Here is a 22,267-nt window from a genome sequence, read left to right as displayed (position 1 = left end):
ATAACAGTTCTATTTCTGTTGTTTTTCTCAATGTGTGCTGAATTAGGTGTGCAAAATTACTTCTTTTTCCTTCCTTATTTCTTTACTATTTTATTTTTAAAACACTATTTCAGAGTTTTTACATTAATATAAATTAATCTCCACAGAAGTACAATACAATAGCATTTGGTTAAATTCAGCTGTTTCTATACTGTTGTCATGTAGGAAACTACCATATCATTATGTGAACACACTGATCCAATGAACATTTGCCCAAATCCTGTGGGGATTCATTATAGTGAGCTTAGGCTGAATATCTGGTCCTCTGTTCCTGACCAGATATACTGAGAACTGGGGAAGTCTTGCTTATATCTCTGCCTGCTTTGGCTAGTGCAGGTGAGCTCTTGTGTGGATATGGAAATCTCTTCTCTCTGTTGGGTCCTAGGAGATAAACGCCTGACTGCCACTGGTAAAGCAGAGGAAAGGAGGCTGATTACTTCTCCCTTCTGTTCTGTAGGTGTTTGTACTTTCTCTTCCCTGGCAATAGGAGGAGGTTGAGAGTCTAGCCCTTTTGAAATGTAATACACAGAGAGATGCTTTAGGATAATTGTCTGTTCTTTAAAGTGGGTAATGAAAACAGATTGTTCTCTTTTACTTTTGTTTTTAATCAGTTTCATGTACTGGCTTTCACATTTTGGAAAAATGATCCACTGATTCTTTTTGTCAGCTGTCTATTTTGAGTTGGAAGGCCTGACCTTTTGATGATAATCCTGTAAGCAGCTGGAGAGCTGAAATTTTTTGCTTCTTCAGAATCAATAAGTTCATATAGGAAAAGTACAGCGAGTGTTTGAATTCCAAAGAAAGCATAAATGTGGGGAAGAAACTCAATAACAAAACAATCAGAAACCCACTACAAAATAATGCATTCTCTTGTAATTAATTCATAGTTAGAAAGGAAATAACTGGAAGCCGCCAACTAATTTCAGTCTGAAAATATGCACAACATATGTTTATAACATAAGGTTCTCTACTGATAAACCGTGTGGTGATCAGCACCTGTTTTAACTGATTCATCTGAAAATATTGCTTAGTGCTGTTAGAAGTAGTTCATCAATCAGTTTTCATTAGCACAGCCTGACAGGTTGGCTGGCTTACCTACTTTCATTAATTGCTGTTTAGCTATTCTCAATTGCAGAACTATTCCTAAATTGTACCAGGGCAAAACTCGTACCAAAAAATTGAAGATGTGTAGAGTGTTAAAACCGAAAAGGATGTTGAAGCTGAACTGCATGGAAAAGGGATTTTTTTTTCTGGTCATTGATTTGTGTGACTGATAAATCTATATTAGACAGCAGTAATGTAAACACAAATGAAAGAAAACCAAGCTTTGCTCTAGACTGAGGGAGTGCTTACACTTAAAAAACCCAGACAAACCAACCTCCTGGTATGCACTAGTAATAGTTGTTTGCACTCTACATAAACGGAAGAATCAGACTTCCCTTTGTGGAATAACTGTCTAGATGCATCATTTAATGTATTTTAAGTACTAGAGAGTCTGTGATGATGACTAAGAATGCATCAACAAATTCGCCGTCAAAGAAGGGCAGGGCCATTTTGACTTTATATTATGTTTTAGTTACAGTTTATTTAAAAATAATTAAACCCCCACACTTTTGTTTAAATTTCACCTGCTGGAAAAACCACTTTTGTTAATATCTCACGACACACACAACCTTAACTGGCAAAACCAAATAACCTCAATAGATGGGATTTGGTCAAGCAGTGACAGGATAAGATCAAGAAGTTCTTACTGAAGAAATACCGCTGTAAATTGTTGTTGCAAATATAATATGGTAAATATCAATCAAGCTGTTGACATAGCGGTCTTAGATTCTTTGTAGCTGTTCCACTTGACTCATTTACCATTCCCATAGTTTATGATACCACTGGAACGGTTTTTCACAGTATTGTAAGATCTTATTTTGTACTTTCTGTTCCAAAACTGTAGTTGGTTGATGCCAAATGCCCTCTACTTCCACTGCAGGATCAAGACTCTAGATTTAGTACTGTCTTTGAATAACTGTCATTGGATTTGATAGGCACAGTTTCACAACGTTGTACATGTCAGGGAAATATCATAAGGCCTGTTCTGTGTTGAGTGGCACTGGTAAAGAACAAACCCAGATGTACCTCTCATCAAGTCAAGGACATGTTTCTCCTTTTTAATGTCCTGTCAGCTTTGGAAATTTGGTGTGTTTTTCTGACTGTTGCTTTGCCTTTTGGTGCCAGATGACAGAGCTTATTTCAGTAGGTTCTTCATCACTATCAAGAAAAAACAAGCAAAATGAGACCATGGGGATACCCAAGAGGGCCAAAACCTCAGTTATCAGTACTAGTAGTTATATGGTATGTTGTCATTTCCTGACAACATTCCGAGTCTTTTGTCTGCCCCATCAATATATTTTCAGATGTGTCCACGCCTCATTTTTGCCTGCACAGAATGTGATTCCTGTGTGAGAAGTAAGCTGTTCATGGAATCAAAGTTTTGCTTAACTGACAGTTTCTTGGTTTTTAACATGGCTCTTCATCGCTTGTGTTTGTGTGTGCAGCTGATTTATCCAGAAGATAGTGCTGACCACAAGAGGAAGGGTTCAACAGTGCTGTAGGATTTATTTAATTACAAAACAAAGATTAGCCAACACAGCGTATTTAAAGCTGCTTTTAGTAGGAATGTTGGCAGTGGATGGACTGATCTGATGTCATTTCTGGCATCCTGTAGCAGTGCCATACTTTCCATTGTCTAGAAAGGTAACCTCCTATTCTTAGTTTTGATGGACATTGACAAAAAGTTTGTACTGGCTTCTAGTAGGTACTTAAATTAGTCCTTATAGTACAAAGAAAGAATCACTTTTAGGGCTTTACTGAAGCTAGGAGAGGGCAGTATGACTGAAAAAGTTATGCTTTTAGAGTTATGCCATGCTCCAGGAATGGCTATGATGTTGAAGACCTTGAGAGTTTGATGCAGCAAGAGAAATACTTAATTGTTCTTATGATCATGTGTGCTGGTTCTACATCTGCAATAGAAGATCCACTGTTAGGAGAGAACGGGGGTTGTTAAACCAAGATGTTCAGGAAGTCCTGCAGTGACCTAGAGAAGACTTTCTTCTAATGTAATTATTTGTTCAGCGTTTGAGTAAAGTTGCTGTGTATATTTCTGTAATCATGTGACTCGTCAGAAGAGAGAATATAATAATATCCAGTTAATGAGGAGTGGTGCTTTCTTTGATGTCATGCTTGTAACACATCATGCTTTATAAAGGCACAAGAACTAAATGTGAGGATTGAGAGAACAGTGAGCTTTCAACTTTGATCTCTTTACTTCCCCACTTATTTCTGTCTCAGTTACTATGAAGTCTACATTGTGAAGAGAATGTTACAGAGTTTCTCCTCTCAGCTGGAAGAAAAATGTCAAAGTTCAAGACAGGAAAAGTAAAGAAAAAAGTCTGATTAAAGGAATTGCATTTGTCTTGAAAGTCTTTGCTTGCTTGAAGCTACCTTTGTGATTGTCTGGAAAAGCAAAATGAATATGAAACACAATGGGGAGCTATTTTAATGAGCCATCTCTAGCTCTTGGGGTCCCTAGCTAATATAATTTAGTTTTGATTTTTTTATTTATTTTGATTGCTGTTTTTCAAGTGGTTCTTTACAGGCTATTACAAGCTGAACTGTTACCTAGTAATGACCACAAGTAAATAGAAGAAAAATAAAAATGTTAAATGATTTTCTACAGTACTTACTTGCTTCTCAAATACCTCTTTAAATAAAAGATACCTAAACATTGCTGAGGAGCTGAAAAAAACCCAGTTTCCTCCTGAATATCTGAAGTGCTGCCAGTTTCTGCCAGGATCCTTTTTACTAATTATTCCCTAGAGTGGCTTAGGCGGCTCTTTAACTTCAAGCATAGTGCACAGCCCCATGGAAGTCGTGGGATTATTTATAAGCTTTGAGATAGGCAAGCACTTGAATTGTGTTGTTGAGTCAGTTGTTCAATCATAACAGTCTTGGGGGTGCAGCGGTTTTTATCTTTATATTTTGTATAGCTCTCACTATATCCTACCTACAAAACTGCATCAGTTGTCAGCAATTACAGTTGTTTCCTTTCCTATGTGTAAGTAAAAAGGATTGGTTTTGCTGTAAGAATATATGGTGCGCTGTTCTTGACATTATAGATCAATAGATTAGGCTTGTGGTGCCAGGAAATAAAATGCTGAGCCACCTCATCTTGTAATAATGCAGTAGACAATCCATTAATGCACACACTGTTATTTTGTGTCTGAAAATAGCAGAGGAGAGAGATTTCTTTTTTCCATGACCAGTGCAAAATAAACATTGCAATTGATAAAATAAGGTAAATAGCCTTTGGTTGAATCATGCTTTTTGTCATAACCTCCTAACTCTGCATTCTTACAGTCACAGCAACCAGAGTAATAGTGATTTTGCTTGTTTGGGGCAGAATAGCTAAAAACAGAATTTTCACATCGGAGGTTTACAGAATTAGTTATGTTTGCCTTATCTGGTAACATGATTCTCCAAGGAAAATGAACACTCTTAGTGTTAAATAAGGGCTGCAATCTTTTGGAAAATCATTAAGAAATATGGTAATGAAGTTGGAAGGTAATTAAGATCAAGGAGAAGCACTCAGCTATGTTGTACATAACTTCTTTTTTTAATGCTGACCAGTTACTCCCTAGTGTTATCATCTGTGGTACTTCTATAGTTCCCATTATTACAGAATCAGAAAACTTCAGTCTTTAATATACCTATTGTTAAAAATCCCATGTGAGGAGGGAAAGTGATACAGGGAAGCACAATGAAAGAGATTAAGGCAATGGCTCAGGGAGGAACATCTGTGAGAGAGCAGGGGCTTCATGTTTCTCAAATCCCAGGTTAGTATTCCATCCCTTCAGTCTTTCTTACTATTAATATCACTATTTTAGTGACATAGAGTTACTCGAACATGTCCAGAGAAGGGCTACAAAGCTGGTCAAGGGTCTGGAACACGTGTCCTGTGAGGAACAGCTGAGGGAACTGGGGGGGTTTAATCTGGAGGAGACTGAGGGGAGACCTCATCGCCCTCTACAGCTACCTGAAAGGAGGGTGCAGAAAGCTGGGGATGAGCCTCTTTAGCCTAGTAGAAAGCGACAGGACAAGAGGGAATGGCCTCAAGTTGTGCCAGGGAAAGTTAAGACTAGATATTAGGAAGCACTTCTTTACAGAAGGGGTTGTTGGGCGTTGGAATGGGCTGCCCAGGGAGGTGATGGAGTCCCCATCCCTGGAGGTGTTCAAGAGTCGGGTCTATTTAGAGTTTAAGGCTATGCTGTAGCTGGGAACTGTGCTAGGTGAAAGGTTGGACTAGATGATCTCCAGGGTCCTTTCCAACCTAGATAATTCTGTGATTCTGTGAATAATTTGAATAATTGATTATGGAAGCAGATACCTTGGTAGCTGTGATGGCATTAAATACTAAAAATGGATTTCAACAAATAGTTTTGCTGCTTATTTAAATAGAGTAGAATAGAATCTCCATAGCTATTCTAGATATGACAGTAATTCATCTGGATGTTGGTGACATTCTTCACCCATACTTGTCTTAACGTAGCATCATACCTGAGGCCTTTGGCTTTTAAACAGAAAAATAAATCAGCATTACAGGTGCAGTGTCACAGAAATGGCACTTCATTTCTGGGTAGTGGCAGTAGCCAGCCGTGAACAGTGCACAGTGGTAAATGGAATGGAGATCTTGGTGAAAAAATGCCTTTAGGCATAGGTGTTAGAAAGCACGGACACTTTAAGATTCCGTAGATTAATTTTTTGTCTTGTTTTATTAAAGTACAGCTGTAACCGGAGTTGATTGCAGAATTCATTTTGCGTGAAGATCAGATGATGGAAAGGGACTGATGAAGCCACTTAGTTTGGTTTCTCTGGCAGATTGAGGTCCAGTTCTGAATATATTGATTTACACACTGCCCATTTTGTTTCACAGTCAGGGGATTTAGTTGTCTGTCTCTGATTTAGCTTTAAACCTGGTAGAAGAAATAACTTTAGAAATAGAACTGGATAACCTTCACAGATACGAGTTTTCTGCAGGAGGTTGAAAAATAATTTAAGACATCTTTTGGTAGACTTTAAAAATTTTTAATTGGTGAGTTTGGGAATTATAAGGAAAGTGAAAGTTGGGGGGGGGTGTGTCCAAGTGTCACGGAACATTAATGTAGAGTTAGTATTCTGTGTTATGTTAGAGAAATTGAAGTTCTACAGATAGTTTTGTTTCTTGATTTTATATAAGCTTAATAGATGCTTTTTTAAAAAACAATTTATGTTTATTTATTTGCAGTTTTCTTAGTGGAAGTGAATTATCCAAGATAGAAATGATGTAGTTATAAAATTGATTTAAACCATTCTTTCATTTCCAGTGGAGGTGTGTCTGATCCCTGAGAGTGGCCAATATGTGATGCTTGAAAGGAATGTTTAAGGCTTCTAGAGGTAGTAGACAGTACTTTGCTAACTGACATTATTGAGTTTTTTTTCCCCTAACATAATTTAAATATTTTATTTAGTGATTGATTTTTTTTGTGTACTATTTCAGCCCAACTAATAATTGCACATGATGGTAAGTGGCTGGTGTTGCTCTCTCTTTTGTCCAAGAAAAAGATGATTAGATGTAATCTCAAGTATATTGTTTAGATATTTTTGTTTGGTTAATCTTTATGTGCACTGCTTCACTGAAGGATAAACTTGGTGGATGCTGGGGCTTAGGGAAGTGAGTCAGATTCAATTTCTGAATGTACAGCAAAGGGAAAAGCATTCCCAAGTGCTAGTTCTGCTGCCTGTCCAGCTTTACAATGCACTGCAAAGCTGGTCTTTTGTTATCAAAGGCTCATGTGCCACGAAAGTTATCATACATAGTTGATAACAGGAAGCTGAGCACAATGCTTTAATTCAGCTGAAAGATTTTGCAAATGTCATCAGTTGGGAAAGGAAATTATCACCATGTGGTCTTAGTTAAGCCTGAGATAGAAATGTTGTTGTGTTTTCTCTTGTGTTTTTTCTTGGTTGCAAACTGTGACAGAACAAAGGGCAAAGCAAAGTTTCATGTATGTTTTGGAATGCACACCAAGAAGAAATCAATACATAAAATAACATTTGCTTTCTTATTTCTGAACTAGTTTAACAAAATAGTTTGTGCATGCAGATCTTGCTGTTAATGTATAAAACTGAGATCCAGTTTGCAGTGTGCCACCTCAGGAGATCCCTAGATGTGTTTTCAAAGAGTTCATGTTTGATGTAGTATAAGATGATAGAAATGTATCTTCATCCTATGCAGACTTGAAGTTACTACTGTCAGTACTGTGGTTTTCATGTGTGTGCTGCAAAAACAGGTGTTTTGGATGGAGTTTGGCTAATGATTAGTTGAATGTCAGTCATGATAGCAGCGAAGGAAAAATTTTGACTTGGCAACAAGCCTATATGGGAGACTTCTGCTTAATTGAGGTGCTCAGCTGAGTTATAACAGAAATCATGTTACCTTTGTTATCACTTTAACCTGAGTTAGCCCTTTCCAGTAAGCTGCTCTTTTTTTGCCATATAGAGATGCCCTGTGGCTTTGTGGTCTTTATGTTCCTCGTGCCATAGGCAGTAGTATAGCTTACCTTATAGAAACTTGTATGGGTTGAGACCAGTAAACTAACTTGGTAGAGACCTGAGGACTGTAAAATTGATATCCACACTGTAAAATGTTGATCCTTCATAGCCTTTAGCACAGTAAAAGATACTAATGTTCCTGAGTTCTTTTTAAAATATATCTTATGCTTTTATAGACAATAAATTTTTGAAGTAATATTAAATATTAATAACTAGGCTTTTCAATCTGTTGTAAAATCTACATCTAGATGTATTAGCACAGGTCTCTTTTTAAATTGTCCACTTTGTAGTAACAGTGCTTAACATGGACATTAGCAGTCACAATCTCTACTAAATACTTTTTCATGAGTGGATATGATCTTAGTAAGGAAGAAGCAAAGTTAACCAAATGGAGAAAAAAAGAAGTGTGGTGGACAAGGAGCATATTTGTTTATGAGGAACACCAATTCTTCACCTGTAATGGTCACCTGAGTCAAGAGAGTATAGCCAAAGCCATTCTGCAGGTATTTAGCTAAGTAGGTGTCATTGGCTGTGTGATTTGTAGTGGATTTTCTTATGTTCTTTCTCCCATAGTTAGTCTGATAGTGCTCTGCCTTTGTCTCTGAAGAGCAGAACAGACACAGGTGTGTGTGACTCAGAGCAGGACTGCTGAGTCAGTTTTTGTGTATTTTCTTCTCAGCCAAGATAACAAGATGAGATGGGCTTCATGCTCCAGCGAGCAAGTGAGTGAAGAAAGTACCCTCTCTCTGTTGCTCCTGGTTGTGGTGTCTTGGTTCTTCTGAAATACATTGTGCTAGCAAGTACCAGAAAATACGATGTTAGTACCTGGGCTCTTTTTTTGGTTTTAGTGACCAGAAGATATATTAGCATTGAGAAGGGGTGCTCTTATAGCAGCAGACGTGACTGCTTGCTGGAGTATTTTGTAACGCATTTCTTTCTGGGTTTGATCTGGGTGAATGTTTTAAATGTCTCACTGATCCAAGCGTAATCGCAACAATATTTCCCCTTATGCAGCAAGGGAAAGGATTTTGTTGCAATTTGAAAATATTTTCTGTAAATGATTGGAATATAGTAAGATGAGATACTTCTTAAGGACTAAAACATGATTACTTCAAAAGCCACAAAGTAGCTTTGCACTACCGGTTTTTAAAGCTCAGCAAATTTTATGTAGTACATGAATTATTAATGGAGATAAATTGGAAGAAGAAGCTCCGTTGTTTTATCAGCCTCAAGCAAGCAGTAGTTGGTTGACTTTGCAGAGAAAGGCAGCTCTTTCTGAAGCAATGAGTGAACAGGTCCTTGGTGAGGAACCCTACAGGGAAAATGGCTTGTGTCAGTATGCCCAGAAGATGACTGCCTGTTTTGGACATTTAGGTAAAGAAATTAAAGATGTTGATGTGGATTTTTTGGTCTCCGTTATGTGGATGAAGTGTTTCCTCAAGCTTACAGTAAATAGCTGAGTGTTTTCTATGTCAACCTGCAGTCTTGAGTAAGTAAACTGTGTCAGGTGAAAAACCTGCATCTATGGAGTCATTTTACCACAAGTAGAAAGCTTTTGGTTTGGGGGGTGTGTGTGTGAACTTGAATGTTAGAATGATTTTTTGCTCTCTCTTGCTGTTTTAGTTACTTTATTGCTTGGATAACTCTATTTCTTGGTATAAATAGACATAGCGCTTGCTCATTTTTCATTTATGTGAAGGCCCTTTTTTTTCCCCCTTCCTACTCTCAAAATCTTAGAGATATATGGGAGAAGATAATCCTGTTGCCTTGGACAGATGCATGAAACATTATTTGACACTATGTACCTGTGCAAAAAATGTGGCTATGAGGGAAAAGGAAATTGTCTTTTTGTTTTACCTTGTTCTGTGTGGTTTTATTTTGCCTTTTCTTTACAGCTAGGTTTTGCTGAACTAGTATGATTGACTTTAATTTCTTGGTTTTTTGGTTGGAGTTTTTGTTGCTTTTAATACAGGAATAAATCCACACTGAAATGTGTTTGCAGGAAGTTGAATTCTGATGGCAGAAGCAATTAAAGACAGCATTAGTGCACTACACATTTCTGCCTTTTATTTAGCTGAAGGTGTTGCTCGAGAGGATGGAGGGATATTTCTTCTACAATTATTTTAACCCTTGGTGTCTTGCTATTATTCAGTGCCTGCTGTTCTGTTGTGCAATTTATTTGTGGATTGCAGTAAAAATTTGTTACTTCTGTTCTAGTAGCATTAGTCCAGAAGCCTCTATTCCTTCTTGGATATGAAACACATATGTGTATTTATCATCCAGGTAGCTGGTTGGTTTGGTGAATTCAGAGGAGATTGAATAGGAAATGGTCTTGAGATGCCTGAAAATATTTATAAATAAAATATTTATAAAGTTGGTAATGAGATAAAATATTTAAAATAGTGAGTCTGCCTAATTCCTGTCTAATATCCAGTCCCTTGTGAAAACTGTCAGTCTGGAAAGTGCGTGTACCTCACACTGTTCTGTGAAGGCTCAAGCCCCCGGCACTGAATACTTGGGTTAGGCACAGCTTGGAATTGGCAGCGATTTTAAAATATTTTGCTACTTGGCAGATACTGAGGAAACTTCCTCAACACTGCTTCTGGCTTGGGCACCCTGGATTCCTGAGAACATCTTGCAAGAAACATAAGAACAGGGTGGTGCCCCTGTGTTTTCTGCCTTTTTCTTTTCTCTTCGGCAAGGATATTAGAAATCAATATTTCCACTTAGCTGAGTGCTTGACTTAAGTGCTAAGGGATTGCCACTGTCGTCTTGATTCTAGCTAAGGCAAAATCCCAATGCTTGGTAACAGTGTGTTGTACAAGGCTGTCTCAGGTCTTGTCCCTTACTTTGGACACAAGGATCTGACCCTCAGAGCCAACTGCTCCAAACTGTCCTGTTTGACTGTTCTCAGTCTGACTCAGGAACCCACTGTGATGCTTCCTGGTCTTGTTTTGCTCACTTTTACTTCTTTTCCTCTTATATTACATATTAACAGGATGAAGGCTCTTAAAGACAGATGCTGTACTTAAAAAAACACTAACAAAAAGTCATATTGCTTTGTGTTATAAGCAGCAGCTAGTATGTGATCTTTGAGACTGTAGTTACCAGACAATGACAGCAATAGCCAGGGCTGGAAAGGGGCATCATTAGAGTAGTCTGTCTCAGAGGAAGGAGGACCTTATTTTAATTAAACAGGATGCTTCTACAGTGACATGTTAAGGTCACAAAATGCTAGTCTAAACTGATTTGTTCCCATGGTCTCCCACCAATCTGACATGTCTTGGAAGGCGACTGGATTGCACTTCACTATTTGAAATAACATTGGACCCTTCTATAATGGTCACAGGCTGACTGCTTCTTTAGTGAAGATACTGCGGAAAAAGGGCAGGGGTCTGTGCTGCTGCCCATGCTGTTGCTGGAGTTGGTGTACCTGCAGAAGTCGTTCCTGCCGGGTGCAGGGACAGATCCCAGCATGGGTGAAAGTGGGTTCAGCCTGTTGTGCTTTCGCTCAGCCCCTTCACCTGTATCACAAGAGTTGCAACTCTTCTGAGTGAACTTCAATTTAAAAGAATCCATAGAGGCTTTGTACAGCTTACATGGTGTTTGGTCATGTGGGAGAAGACTGCAGTTTCTTCTGGCTATTGCTACAGAAGAGATGATACTAGTAACTGGTGTAACGGCTGTGTAGGTGAATATAGCCGGAAGGCTGGAATCAGCATGGTTACAACAGAAAACTGAGAGTTACTCTTAAACCAGTGCATCCATACTCTAATGAAGGACAAGTTTTCTTCTAGAATTTAGGCGGCAACCTGTAGCAGATGTTGCAACAGTTTAAAAAATTACTGCAGAGCTCACCTTTCTGCTTTCTGAGGATTAACTTCTGCAGCATAACTAATGTCAGGGCAATGTGTGGTTTTGCCTCACCCACCTCAGTGGCCAAAGTCCACCTTGACATGTTGGTGGGGCTGGGTGGTTGGCGCGGCTGTGATCAGATGTCAACATCCTTCACCGATTATCTAGCGACAATGATAACTCTTATACTAAGCCAAGAGATGCTTGTTTTAGAGTGCATCCAGTCATCTCCTATGAGTCATTCCTCTGCTTTAAGGACAGAATGGTGATCCACCTTCAGCTGAAGTGGTGGAAGTTTTGGAATTTCAAAAGAACTGTCTTTTCCACTGAGTAGCTGTGGTGTGCAGGTCAGTAGGTTTAGAAGTCTGGGAGAGATTGAAAAATTTCTGCAAAGCTTCATTTCCTGGGGGAATACTTAAAACACAGCATTTAGAAGATACTCTAAGACAGAATTCAAACTGCTGTATTTATCGAGCCAGATCTCCCTCAGATTAGCATCACACCATTAAAATCAGTACAGTTGTGCAGATTTTTTCTGGCTTTGTCCCACTGTGTCCATGATTGATTATAAAACCCAGGAGAATGGCTGTTTAAGGGGAACTGTGATTTTGGTCTTGTTTTCAACATAACGTAGAAGTCATACGTATTGAAAAATAAAAAGCAATTCACCTCATAGGAGGTGTGTAATAATAGATGATCAAAGTCTGGATTTGTGAGATTATATTTTCTTTTTAAAATAGTAAAGCAGGCTTCACTTCAAAGCGTGTCCCCACAGTAGACAGTACTTGAACTCTGGGTTTTGAGGAAAGAATTGAACGACAGTTTCTCACTGTGCTCAGTAAGCCTATTGGTGTTTTTTTCCACCTTCTGATTTAACAAAAGCCTTCCTGGAAGCGGTGCAATTATTACACCAGGTCATTTTGCAGCTACAGCTAAATTCTGTATGTTAAGGGGAATTGAAAGCCTGGGCCAAACACTGTGGGAGTTTGGCTGAGTAAAGAATCTGAAGTTGTGTCTGAGCAGGTCCTGGTCTGGCGTCTACGTGTAACTTTCTTTTATATATGATAAATGTTGGTTTAGGTTGGGTTTGTTTGGCTTTTTTTTTTTTTCATCTTTCACTTTGGAATTTCCTGTGACTTTCCAGTGCCCCGTTGATGATTAACTCTGCCTTTACCCAGGGAGAAATATTCATTAGATGATTAGATTAGCAAGTCACTGGAATTGGATTAATGTAAATACTTCTTGTAAGCAAAGCTGGAAGGGTTGGCACAGTATCTGCAAAGCTTCTCCTGTCAGCCGCACAGGAAGGTGGGGCGGAAGAGCACAAGCGAACCAATCCTTAATAGTTAGGGAAAGCTTAAGTGCTTTTGTTTGGAATAGGCAGTGAAAGCTGCAGAAAGGATTTCTCCAAAGAAATCTGCTTCCGAAGCAGTGCTAGCCAGCCTTTGTGCATTCCTCAAAAAGGAGGACCAACATGCTCTACCTTTACTGTCACCTTTTTGCCATAGCACATGTACAGACCTGGCATGGAACAGGAGCATGGTAGATTAAATGCACAAAGGTGCATTTGTAGCTTATGATGATGATTCTTCCGTAATAAGATTTTTGACACAGCAAGGTTTTTTGATTTTTAAACTAATCCTCTTATATAACTCAGTTACATTCTTTCTCTTGTCCTGAATATTAATTTGATTTTCAGATACTCTTTAAGCTTTGGCTTCCAATTTTTGCATTCCCAGGGAATGAGTTACAACTAATTACAGTAGTTTTAAATGTCAGTCACCTGATCGAGCATACTGTCATAATCTCTTGAAGATAATCACTAAAAATATATCTTCCTTAATCTCCTTTGCTGGATAAGCGAAAAAGAGAAGGTTTGGTGAGGGCACTGTGCCGCGAGTAGTAGACTGACTACATGCACTACAGGTTGCTTTCCTGTATAGAATAGAAATGCCATCTTTCCCCATCTTAAACAGCTTTAGGAAGCTGTGTGGATCAAGTAAGACTGAAGAATTGGTGCTAGAAAAGGTGACACTCCAAAATTCAGTCAAAAAGACATCAGTCACTGAGGATGAAGATATTGCAGAGGTCTTGTATCTCATTCCTAAACAGAGCTTGCTGAAGCAACTGCCCTACTTGAATCCAGATGACTACTACTTATGCGAGCAGTTATTTGACTCTTCTGAGGATCTGGGTAAGTGAGGACTGCCATCAAATCTTGACTTTTGGTTGGTGAATAGGTTAAATTGCTTTTTAGTTAAGTTTATTTTTTGCATAGCAGCAAGACGCTGTGTGACAGCAAGTGTGCTCTGCCATGGAGAAGTATTTTATCACTGACAGAGAAGGAGGGAAAGAAGAAAATTAGCCCAAAGAAGGCAAATTAGAATCTGAATAGTCAAAAAGTAGTTGATGGGTATAGGTGCAGCTCCTTCTCTGCGGCTGTCCTGGGACAAAGGGGACCTTAATCTGCAGAAGTACTCAAGCTAGAAAAATAGCTTTTGAAAGCACAACATCCTGTGGTAGTGTGTTCCAGAGCTTTCCTATGGGTTTTACACAACTATATTCCCTTTTGTTTGTTTTAAACCTATTGCCAAATAGTTTCATTTGAAGCTGCGTCATTTTTGAATTGAAGAGGTGATTAAAAATCTTTCTGTGTTCACCACCTTCTTGTCACATATGACTTTATTAGAATTCTGTTTTGTCTTTTATCCAGGATCCTTCTTCTCCAGGATAAGCAGTCATAATTTGTCTAGATGCTCTTTGTGCAGAAGACAGTCCATCCATGCCTTTGATTATCCTTTCTACCTTTATTTTTCTAACTCTGCTATAAACCTTGAAAAATTGAGGAATAAAACTGTACTCAACATGTCATAATGTGGGTATATGTAGAGAGGCACAACAGTGCTCTTTGTTCCTCCCAATAGTTCCTAAAATTTTATTTGTTTGATTTGTTTTTAATGAATATTGAACACTGGTTTATTCCTTCATAGAGCTACTAGCAGTGGGAGGACTTATATCTGGAATTCATCACAATCTGTTAAAAAGTAAAAGAAAATTAAGTTTTCTGGAAACTCCAATCTATGAAATTGGCTATAAATGTTAATGTGAAGCTTTCAGATAAATTTCAGATATATTCTCTTCTAGGACTTGCTTATGGACCTCAATTTTGATAACCCAAACTGCTTATGTGCTGGAATTGTGCCTGTGCTTAGCAGCTCAAGAAAACTGCTGCATACTTGTCACTTCTGCCCAGCTCCTCAAAATGGTAATAGTGAGTGATTGTATATGGTAGGCAAGTATTTTTCAAAGATCTGCTTTCCAGTTTGTTGTTTCATGAGCACCAGGTAACACTTTTTCTTCTGTGCAAATATTTTTTTGCTAGTCAACTCTGTACCCAATGAACTGTAAGAGTAATACTGGCCAAAATCCATATGCTGTTTCAGATAGTTACTGCTTCTAAGTAATCAATTATTTTGGAACTGAAATCCTAATTCAGGTGTTGGTAAAACGTGAGGCAAATATATAATACGTCTGTGAACCAGAAAAAGCAACTATCATTCTGCCTTGTCAGCCCCGCAGTGTTTCACATTGGTATTCTGGAGAAAACTCCTACAGACAATTTAGGCATTTTTATAAATCACAGGAAATTTAGGACAGAAAATTAATTGAATGAACAGTGAGCAGTTATATGATCAATCCATGCAGGACTCCAAAGAAATTATTTGCCATTGTAGGAGGCTGGGAGCCACCTTTTTGCACAGGGGCAATTTTCTTCTAATTTGTATGGGGCTTAAATCAATCTAAAAATCCACAATTTTGCAGTTCTTCAATCATTTGTAAGCAATCACAAAGATAGCAGGACAGGCTCTGATGAGCATTATGCAGCAATAGATAATGCAGTTAACCACCGGGGCTTTTTATCCTTTCATCCTACAATTTGGGTGCTACTATTCAATAGGATGGGCATTGTGGTCCTGCTTTCCGGAGCCATGAACAATGCAAGCTGAAAGGTTGCAAAGGTGTCTGTCTCACCTTTATTTAAATTACAGTGGTTGGAATCAGAATCTCACCTACTTAGAATGAAAATAGTGGAATGGTTCTTGAAAACGGCCTTCTTGTAAAAGCTGCATGTGTCTTTAAGATGCAGAATGCGTGAGTCTGTCTCTTAGGCCATGTGCCTGTCTGGGGATTATGGTGCCTCAAGTACTACAAGATTTAGCAGTTTATATACCCTGCTGAAAGACAGTTTGCTGTCTGGCTTTGGCTTTACAAACGTATATTGGAAATTACTCTGTTCAAGGCATTTGGAGACTCACTAAATATTGTCCTTGTTGCTCCTAAGTGGAATCATAACCATCAGTAAAGTCCCATATTTTAGGCTTTTGGAAAGTCAAGAATTATCAGCAGGCACAGAGCTATTTAGTATTCAGGGAATCTTCTGAGTCTCACTCATTTAACCTGTGACGTGCTTTACTTAGCATTGGTGTCATGGAATTCCATCCCCTTCATAAGTGGAATGTTGGAAGTTAAACTTGTCTCATGAAGTTGAACGGTGCCATGATACTGACAGTTAAAATTGAGGAATTTCTTTTAAAAAAAAAAAAGGAGTTCAAAAGAAGTTTTGAATCACTGAAAGGACCCTCATTTCTGCATTTCCCTTTTTTCATTTAGCCAAAGACTGATGAGCCATCTTTCCTTCTGTTTCTAGGGGAAGTGATAAGGGACTGCTTCCCATGAGAGGGATTGCCAGATGCATGGTTTGGTGTAACAAAATATGTTTTAGCCTAGAAAGCCTGGTTCAGCACGTGACTTTGATTCTCTGGAGGCCAGACTCTGACACAAAGGATTCTGTGGAAAAATGTCTGATATTTAAGACTAGCAAAAGTTGAAAGTTGGTTGCAAAAGAATAGTGGGAATTTTAAAGAGAAAATTGGCTTGGAACTGTGTGATGTTGCTTCTTGTGTGAGATACTGTCATCTGCTTGCTTGTACAGATGACACTTCATGTACACCTCCAAACTGATTACTCTGTGGATGTGACAAGGGTATACACCTGAGGGAAAGGAGGTATATACCTTATTATCTAACCAGCCTCCTGTATGAGTTAATAGCTGTTTATGTAACAGTCTTATTTTTAAGCAGTGCTTGTGAGAATGTCTGCTTGTATTGGATCAGTTGGATGTAACGGAGATGGAAGGAACCTGAGAGGATGAGAAGGCATGGGGGGAATCCCAAGAGTATGAAAACAGCTCAGTGGTGAGCCAGGGAGCAGACTGGACTGGTGCAGGATAATTTATGATGCACTGAGACCCTAATTACTCTTTGCTGGGTTAAAAACTGGCTGGATGGCCAGGCCCAAGAAGTTTTAGTGAGTGGAGTTAAATCCAGTTAGTGGCTGGTCACAAGTGGTGTTCTCTAGGGCTCAGTACTGGGGCCAGTTCTGTTTAATATCTTTATCAGTGATCTGGACAAAGGGATCGAGTGCACTCTCTGTAAGTTTGCAAACACCAAGTTGGGCAGGAGAGTTGATCTGCTTGAGGGTAGGAAGGCTCTACAGAGGGGTTTGGACCGACTGGAACAATGGGTTGAGGCCAGTTGTGTGAGGTTCAACAAGGCTGAGTTCTGGGCCTTGCACTTGGGTCAAAACAACCCCACACAACACTGCAGGCTTGGGGAAGAGTGGCTGGAGAGCTGCCTCGCAGAAAAGGACCTGTGGGCATTGGTGGACAGCAACTGAATATGATCCAGCAGTGTGTCCAGGTAGCCAAGATGGCCAATGGCATCCTGACTTTTATCAGCAATAGTGTAGCCAGCAGGACTAGGGCAGTGATTGTCCCCCTGTACTCAGCACTGGTGAGGCCACATCTTGAACACTCTGTTCAGTTTTGGACCCGTCACTGCAAGAAAGACATTGAGGTGCTGGAGCATGTCAAAGAAGAGCAATGAAGCTGGTGAAGGGTCTAGAGCACAAATCCTGTGAGGAGAAGCTGAGGGAACTGAGGTTGTTTACCCGGGGAAGACCTTACTGCTCTCTGCAACTACCTGAAAGAAAGTTATAATGAGGTGGGTGTCAGTCTCTTCCCAAGTAGCAAGTGATAGGATAATAGGAAATAGGCTCAAGTTGCACAAGGGGAGGTTTAGACTGGATATTAGGAAAAATTTATTCACCGAAAGGGTTGTCAACATTGGAACAGGCTGCCCAGGGAGGTGGTTGAGTCACCATCCCTGGAGGTCTTTAAAAGATGTGTAAATGTGGTGCTTAGGGACATGGTTTAGTGGTGGGCTTGGCAGTGTTAGGTTAACAGGTCTTTTCCAGCCGAAGTGGTTCTTTGAGTCTATTGCTCTCTACAGCTTCCTGAGGAGGCAAAGTGAGAGGGAACTGTTGATCTTTTCTTTCTGATATCCAGGGATAGGATGCATGGGAATGGTTCAAAGCTGCTCCAAGAGAGGTTTAGGTTGGACATTAGGAAGCATTTCTTTACTGAGAGAGTGGTCAGGCACTGGAACAGGCTTCCTAGAGAGGTGGTCGATGCCCCAAGACTGGCAATGTTTATGAGGCATTTGGACATTGCCCTTAATAACATGCTTTAACTTGGTCAGCCCTGAATTGGTCAGGCAGTTGGACTAGATTGTTGTAGGTCCCTTCCAACTGAAATTTCTATTTCTAATTCTAATTCTATTCTATTCTATTCTATTCTATTCTATTCTATTCTATTCTATTCTATTCTATTCTATTCTATTCTATTCTATTCTATATGCGTGTCTGGGGAAACAGACAGAAGAGAAGGTGTGATTTTTCTGCGAGTATGTTTGCAGGGATGAGTGGCCCAAGAGGTGAACACAGTGATGTGAGGGAAGTCACAGAGTTAGGGTGTTCTTGAGAGGAATGGGCTTTGCCAATTTGAAATAAAAGATACAATCATAAAATAGTAGCTATAGCATAAATATTTGAATCTTTGCCCACCATTTTACGTCTAAGTTCCCACACGTCATCTTGCCAGCATCAGTAGGGTTTTCTTGCTGTATTTTGTGCAAGAAAGCTAGAGCCCCTAGCCAGGGAAATGAAGAGGCACTGTTTTGTGTCCCATTGATATTTTCCATTCTTAGTACCAAGGAGTTCCCAGGATCACCCTGAAGACTGCAGTTTCCTTAACATTAGTCCCTGTTGTTACATGGGCAGAAAGAAGGAAGGTACAGATTGAAAAAAATAATTTCTACTTTAATCTTTGCTTTTACCTGCTAATGGTGTTTATAGTAGCTCCGCATGGAATGTGTACTTGATGTGACCTACAGCCATAGGAATTTAATGCTGCTGTGTGAACTTGTCAGGTGTCCAAAGCTAGGCATTCATTGTGGCAAGTGGTGATATGAGAGAGAAAAATCCAGTTGGTGTTGTAGTAGGTGGTACTCTTTAGATGCTGAGAGGTGCTGAACAGACTGCTCGTGTACTTCAGGTAAGGTGATTCTTCTTTTTGATAGCTTTTGAAATGGATTCCTTCAAGTGAGCAATCTCTCCTGCATTCAGTCCCTGTATTTATTTATTTTTCTTATAATGGTGGCTTATTCAATTGAATAGGGAACATGCTTTTAAAGTTTGTGGTAATCCAGGTTTAGAAGCATTATGTTGTTGTTCTGCAGGACAATATCTGAATTCAGAATAGTCCTGATGAGTCAGCTAGATGGCTTGAAATCATGCAGTTGAATTACAGAGACTAGGAGTGTAAAGTGTTGGACTTGCACAGATAAAAAATGGAAAATAACTAACACTACTGCAGAAAGGGATATGGAGGATAATGATCCTTATCACAATGTAAATATAGATTGAGTGTATGATATACTGCTGCCAGAAAAACTATTCTTTTTTCTGGAACGTGTTAGCAGCAGATATGTACAGCAAGGTAGATAATTTTTCTCTGTTCCTGTTTCTGACGATGACTCTGCTGGATACTGTCTCTAGCTTTGGACATGACATTTTGAGAAAGATACTGATTGATTGGAGGGAAACTAGTAGAAAGTGGTGAGAATAGTATTAGGAAAAAAGACATGAGAAAAGATTAATAGAATTAGGTTTGCTCAATCTAGAAGACTGGAGATCAATCTACAAGAGTGGGGATAAGTGAGGGATTTAGTAAATCTGTAGAGTAATAAAGGGTTGTTAGATGGAGGTATGTTCTGCACAGTCCTGAGAAGCATAGACAAATATGCTTGTGATAAATACTGGGTATTGATTTTGTGTTTGACTAAGTATAGCTGAAACTCCCTGTCTGTGTGTTAGGCCCCAATAATCTTTGCTTCTGTAAATATGCAGAGTTAGCTTGATTTTTTTTCTTCTTTTTTTTTTTTTTAATTAAATTTAAAAAGAAAAAGTAATCAATTAGGACCAGTTCTTCATCCTCTGCCTGTTTGCAGTACCCCTCCAAATTAATCACTGCAACATTTTTACTTAAAATATTTGAACATTTAATGTCTTAACCCTTGGCTTCCTGTTTCAGATTTCCATTTGCTGTTGGATGAGTTGTTGCCAGTGTTTGAGATCAATCCAAGCTAATTTGCTTAGTAGTACATCAGTGATTTAGCATTCATCTACATTAACGTAGCATGGTTTAGAGCAACTGAATTCACCTCTGTGGGGCTCACTGCTCCCTCTCAGCCTAAATTCTTTGTTATGTTATCCAATAAATAAGAACAAAATTGCAGTTCCTGCTGGTGTTGGATGCTTAGCAAGAAAGATGAGCTAAATCAACTTTAAGTAGAAAGACATAATGAACATTTTGTGGTTTCCTTTGTGGCTGTATACATAGGCAATAGCAATAGTGTGAAGATTGTTAAGGGGAATTGAAGCCAAGATCTCTCTTGCTCTGTAGCTCCATAATACTGACGGGTGCAGGCAGCTCTGACTGGAAAGAGCGTATTGTGGCTACACATCCCCCACTGTTGTTTACGGGGAGTCCTGCTTTTGTTCTGTATCTGATTGAAACTTCCTCTCCTGTGTCCGTCATTTGCAGTTGTATAACCTTGGTATTTTAATCAAACAACTGAGAGAGAAATGCAGTCCCCTTCCCGGGCAGGGTCGAAGCAGGACAGCACGTGTGGTTTGCCCTTCACCGCCCTGAGTGGCAAGAGTGTGGCCCCTCTTCCCATGGTCTGTGGGTGTTGAGAATCACCACAGCCTTGGGCAGGCAGGAAACATAGGGGTACATCTGGAGTGGAAGCTGGTTTCAAGCTGAAGAACTTCTGTCCTTTCTGCCAGTGGGTAAAATATTGGTGGCACTGCGATGGGGAAAAGAAAAGTAGAAATTGCTATTTCTTCTCCTCTGAAAGCCTCTGCTTATACCAAAGGTGAAATAGTGGGAATATTTCAGAGCAAAGAGAAGGGCATAGGAAATGGCTGTACTTGCTCACTCCAACTTTGACTTTGGGGCATGGAGTGAGTGTAAGAGGAAAGAGAAGTTTGGTACATGGCCTTTTTTTCCCTTGCTTCATCCACTCCCATACATTCCTCATGTACTGGTTGAGGAGAGGATGAATACTGATTGCTGTTGGCTCCTTCTGCTGAGAGGTGGGGGATATCACTAAGTAGAGTCTTGTATACAGGGACCTTAAAAGTGGCTTTTAGTTTGAGAGAGTGATGTTTGGTGGGCCTCTGTGGGATTTTTTCATTAGAACAAATAGTTAATGGGAAGACAAGGGAAGAAAGGGAAGCAGGAATGTTCCCCCAGGTGATGCAGACAAGGTGCAGCTATGAGGGAAAGAAAACAATATTAGAATGGGAGATTGTGATTACAGTTTGCGTTATCCTGCTTTTGATTTTTCAGTTATTTTCCTTTAAAGAGCAGGTCGTTATGGTGGGATGCAGAAACACTATGGTACCAGGGAATGTTTATCACTGGTTTGTTACCACGTGAATTAGACGGTGTCTGTACAGTTTTCAGTGTAAAACATAGAAGCATTGAGATGTAAAATTCAAAAATACAAACCCAGTTAGCTTATCAGTATACATCAATACTCAGAAGATTCAATATTATTTGCTTATTTGTTAAGCTGGCAAACTCTCCTTTAAAATATGTGACTCTCCTTTGGAGCAGAGGCAATAAGCCATCTGGTTTAGTGTAAATTAACTGTGAGCAAACCTTCTTACAGAGCAGAAGCAGCAAAACAGCTTTTGTAGTTATCTTTTAAACATTCCAGTTGGTGCAGAAGTTGGAATCAGTTATGCCTACTGTGTTTTGAATATCAATTTGTTGTCTGCTTAATATTTTTATGATGATCCTGCTATTGAAACAGCAACAAATAACTTGAAAGAAAGGTTCAAATAGGTAAGTTTTTACATGCTGAAACAAGTGACCTCCCTAGCTAGCAGATAAAATCAAAGAGCCACTAATAAAAAAATTCCAGAAGCTGGAGGTGATAAAAAATTTGTTTGTTGTAAATGCTTGTTTGAATATATTATTATTGCACAAGGTAGCCAAGTTGTATCTACTTGCAAAGCATATTTTTATCTTTTCTTGGAGGTTTTCTGTGGTCTGTTTGATAGGACACTGTACTGGAAATAGCTGTCGGGAATGAGATACATTTGCAGGACAGATTTAGGTGCCTTACTTTTTAGAGTCCTGTTTATACTTTAATATGGAATCAGAAGAGAAGGAATTTGTCATTTGGCACAGTGAAAACTGATTAGTGCAGTTCAAATGTAAGAGTAGTATATATCCAGTGTCCACATGATGAGTTGCCTC

The 22,267-nt window shown here is 39.2% G+C and overlaps 1 protein-coding gene across 19 annotated transcripts in view; it reads left to right on the top strand.

Moving 5' to 3' along the window:
* Positions 1–22,267, top strand: part of ABLIM1 (actin binding LIM protein 1) — a 224,795-nt gene that overhangs the window by 59,352 nt on the left and 143,176 nt on the right. For 15 of the 19 annotated variants that reach the window (XM_026851362.1, XM_026851366.1, XM_026851360.1 and 12 more), the window contains exon 1: positions 13,416–13,729. The exons of 1 other annotated variant lie outside the window; for it this stretch is intronic. In XM_026851362.1, the coding sequence (XP_026707163.1) occupies positions 13,486–13,729 (244 nt within the window). In that variant the 5' untranslated portion in view covers positions 13,416–13,485. Of the gene's footprint in view, positions 1–9,033; positions 9,055–13,415; positions 13,730–22,267 lie in introns of those variants that run through there. 3 more of the 19 variants (XM_026851348.1, XM_026851351.1, XM_026851357.1) reach the window with 2 other exon arrangements.

Source organism: Athene cunicularia (assembly GCF_003259725.1).
Source record: "Athene cunicularia isolate RWA chromosome 6 unlocalized genomic scaffold, athCun1 chr6_part1, whole genome shotgun sequence".
Classification (NCBI taxonomy): Eukaryota; Metazoa; Chordata; class Aves; order Strigiformes; family Strigidae; genus Athene; species Athene cunicularia.
The sequence above is the reverse complement of the archived record's forward strand: the minus strand, read 5'-3'. Positions and strand labels throughout refer to the sequence as shown.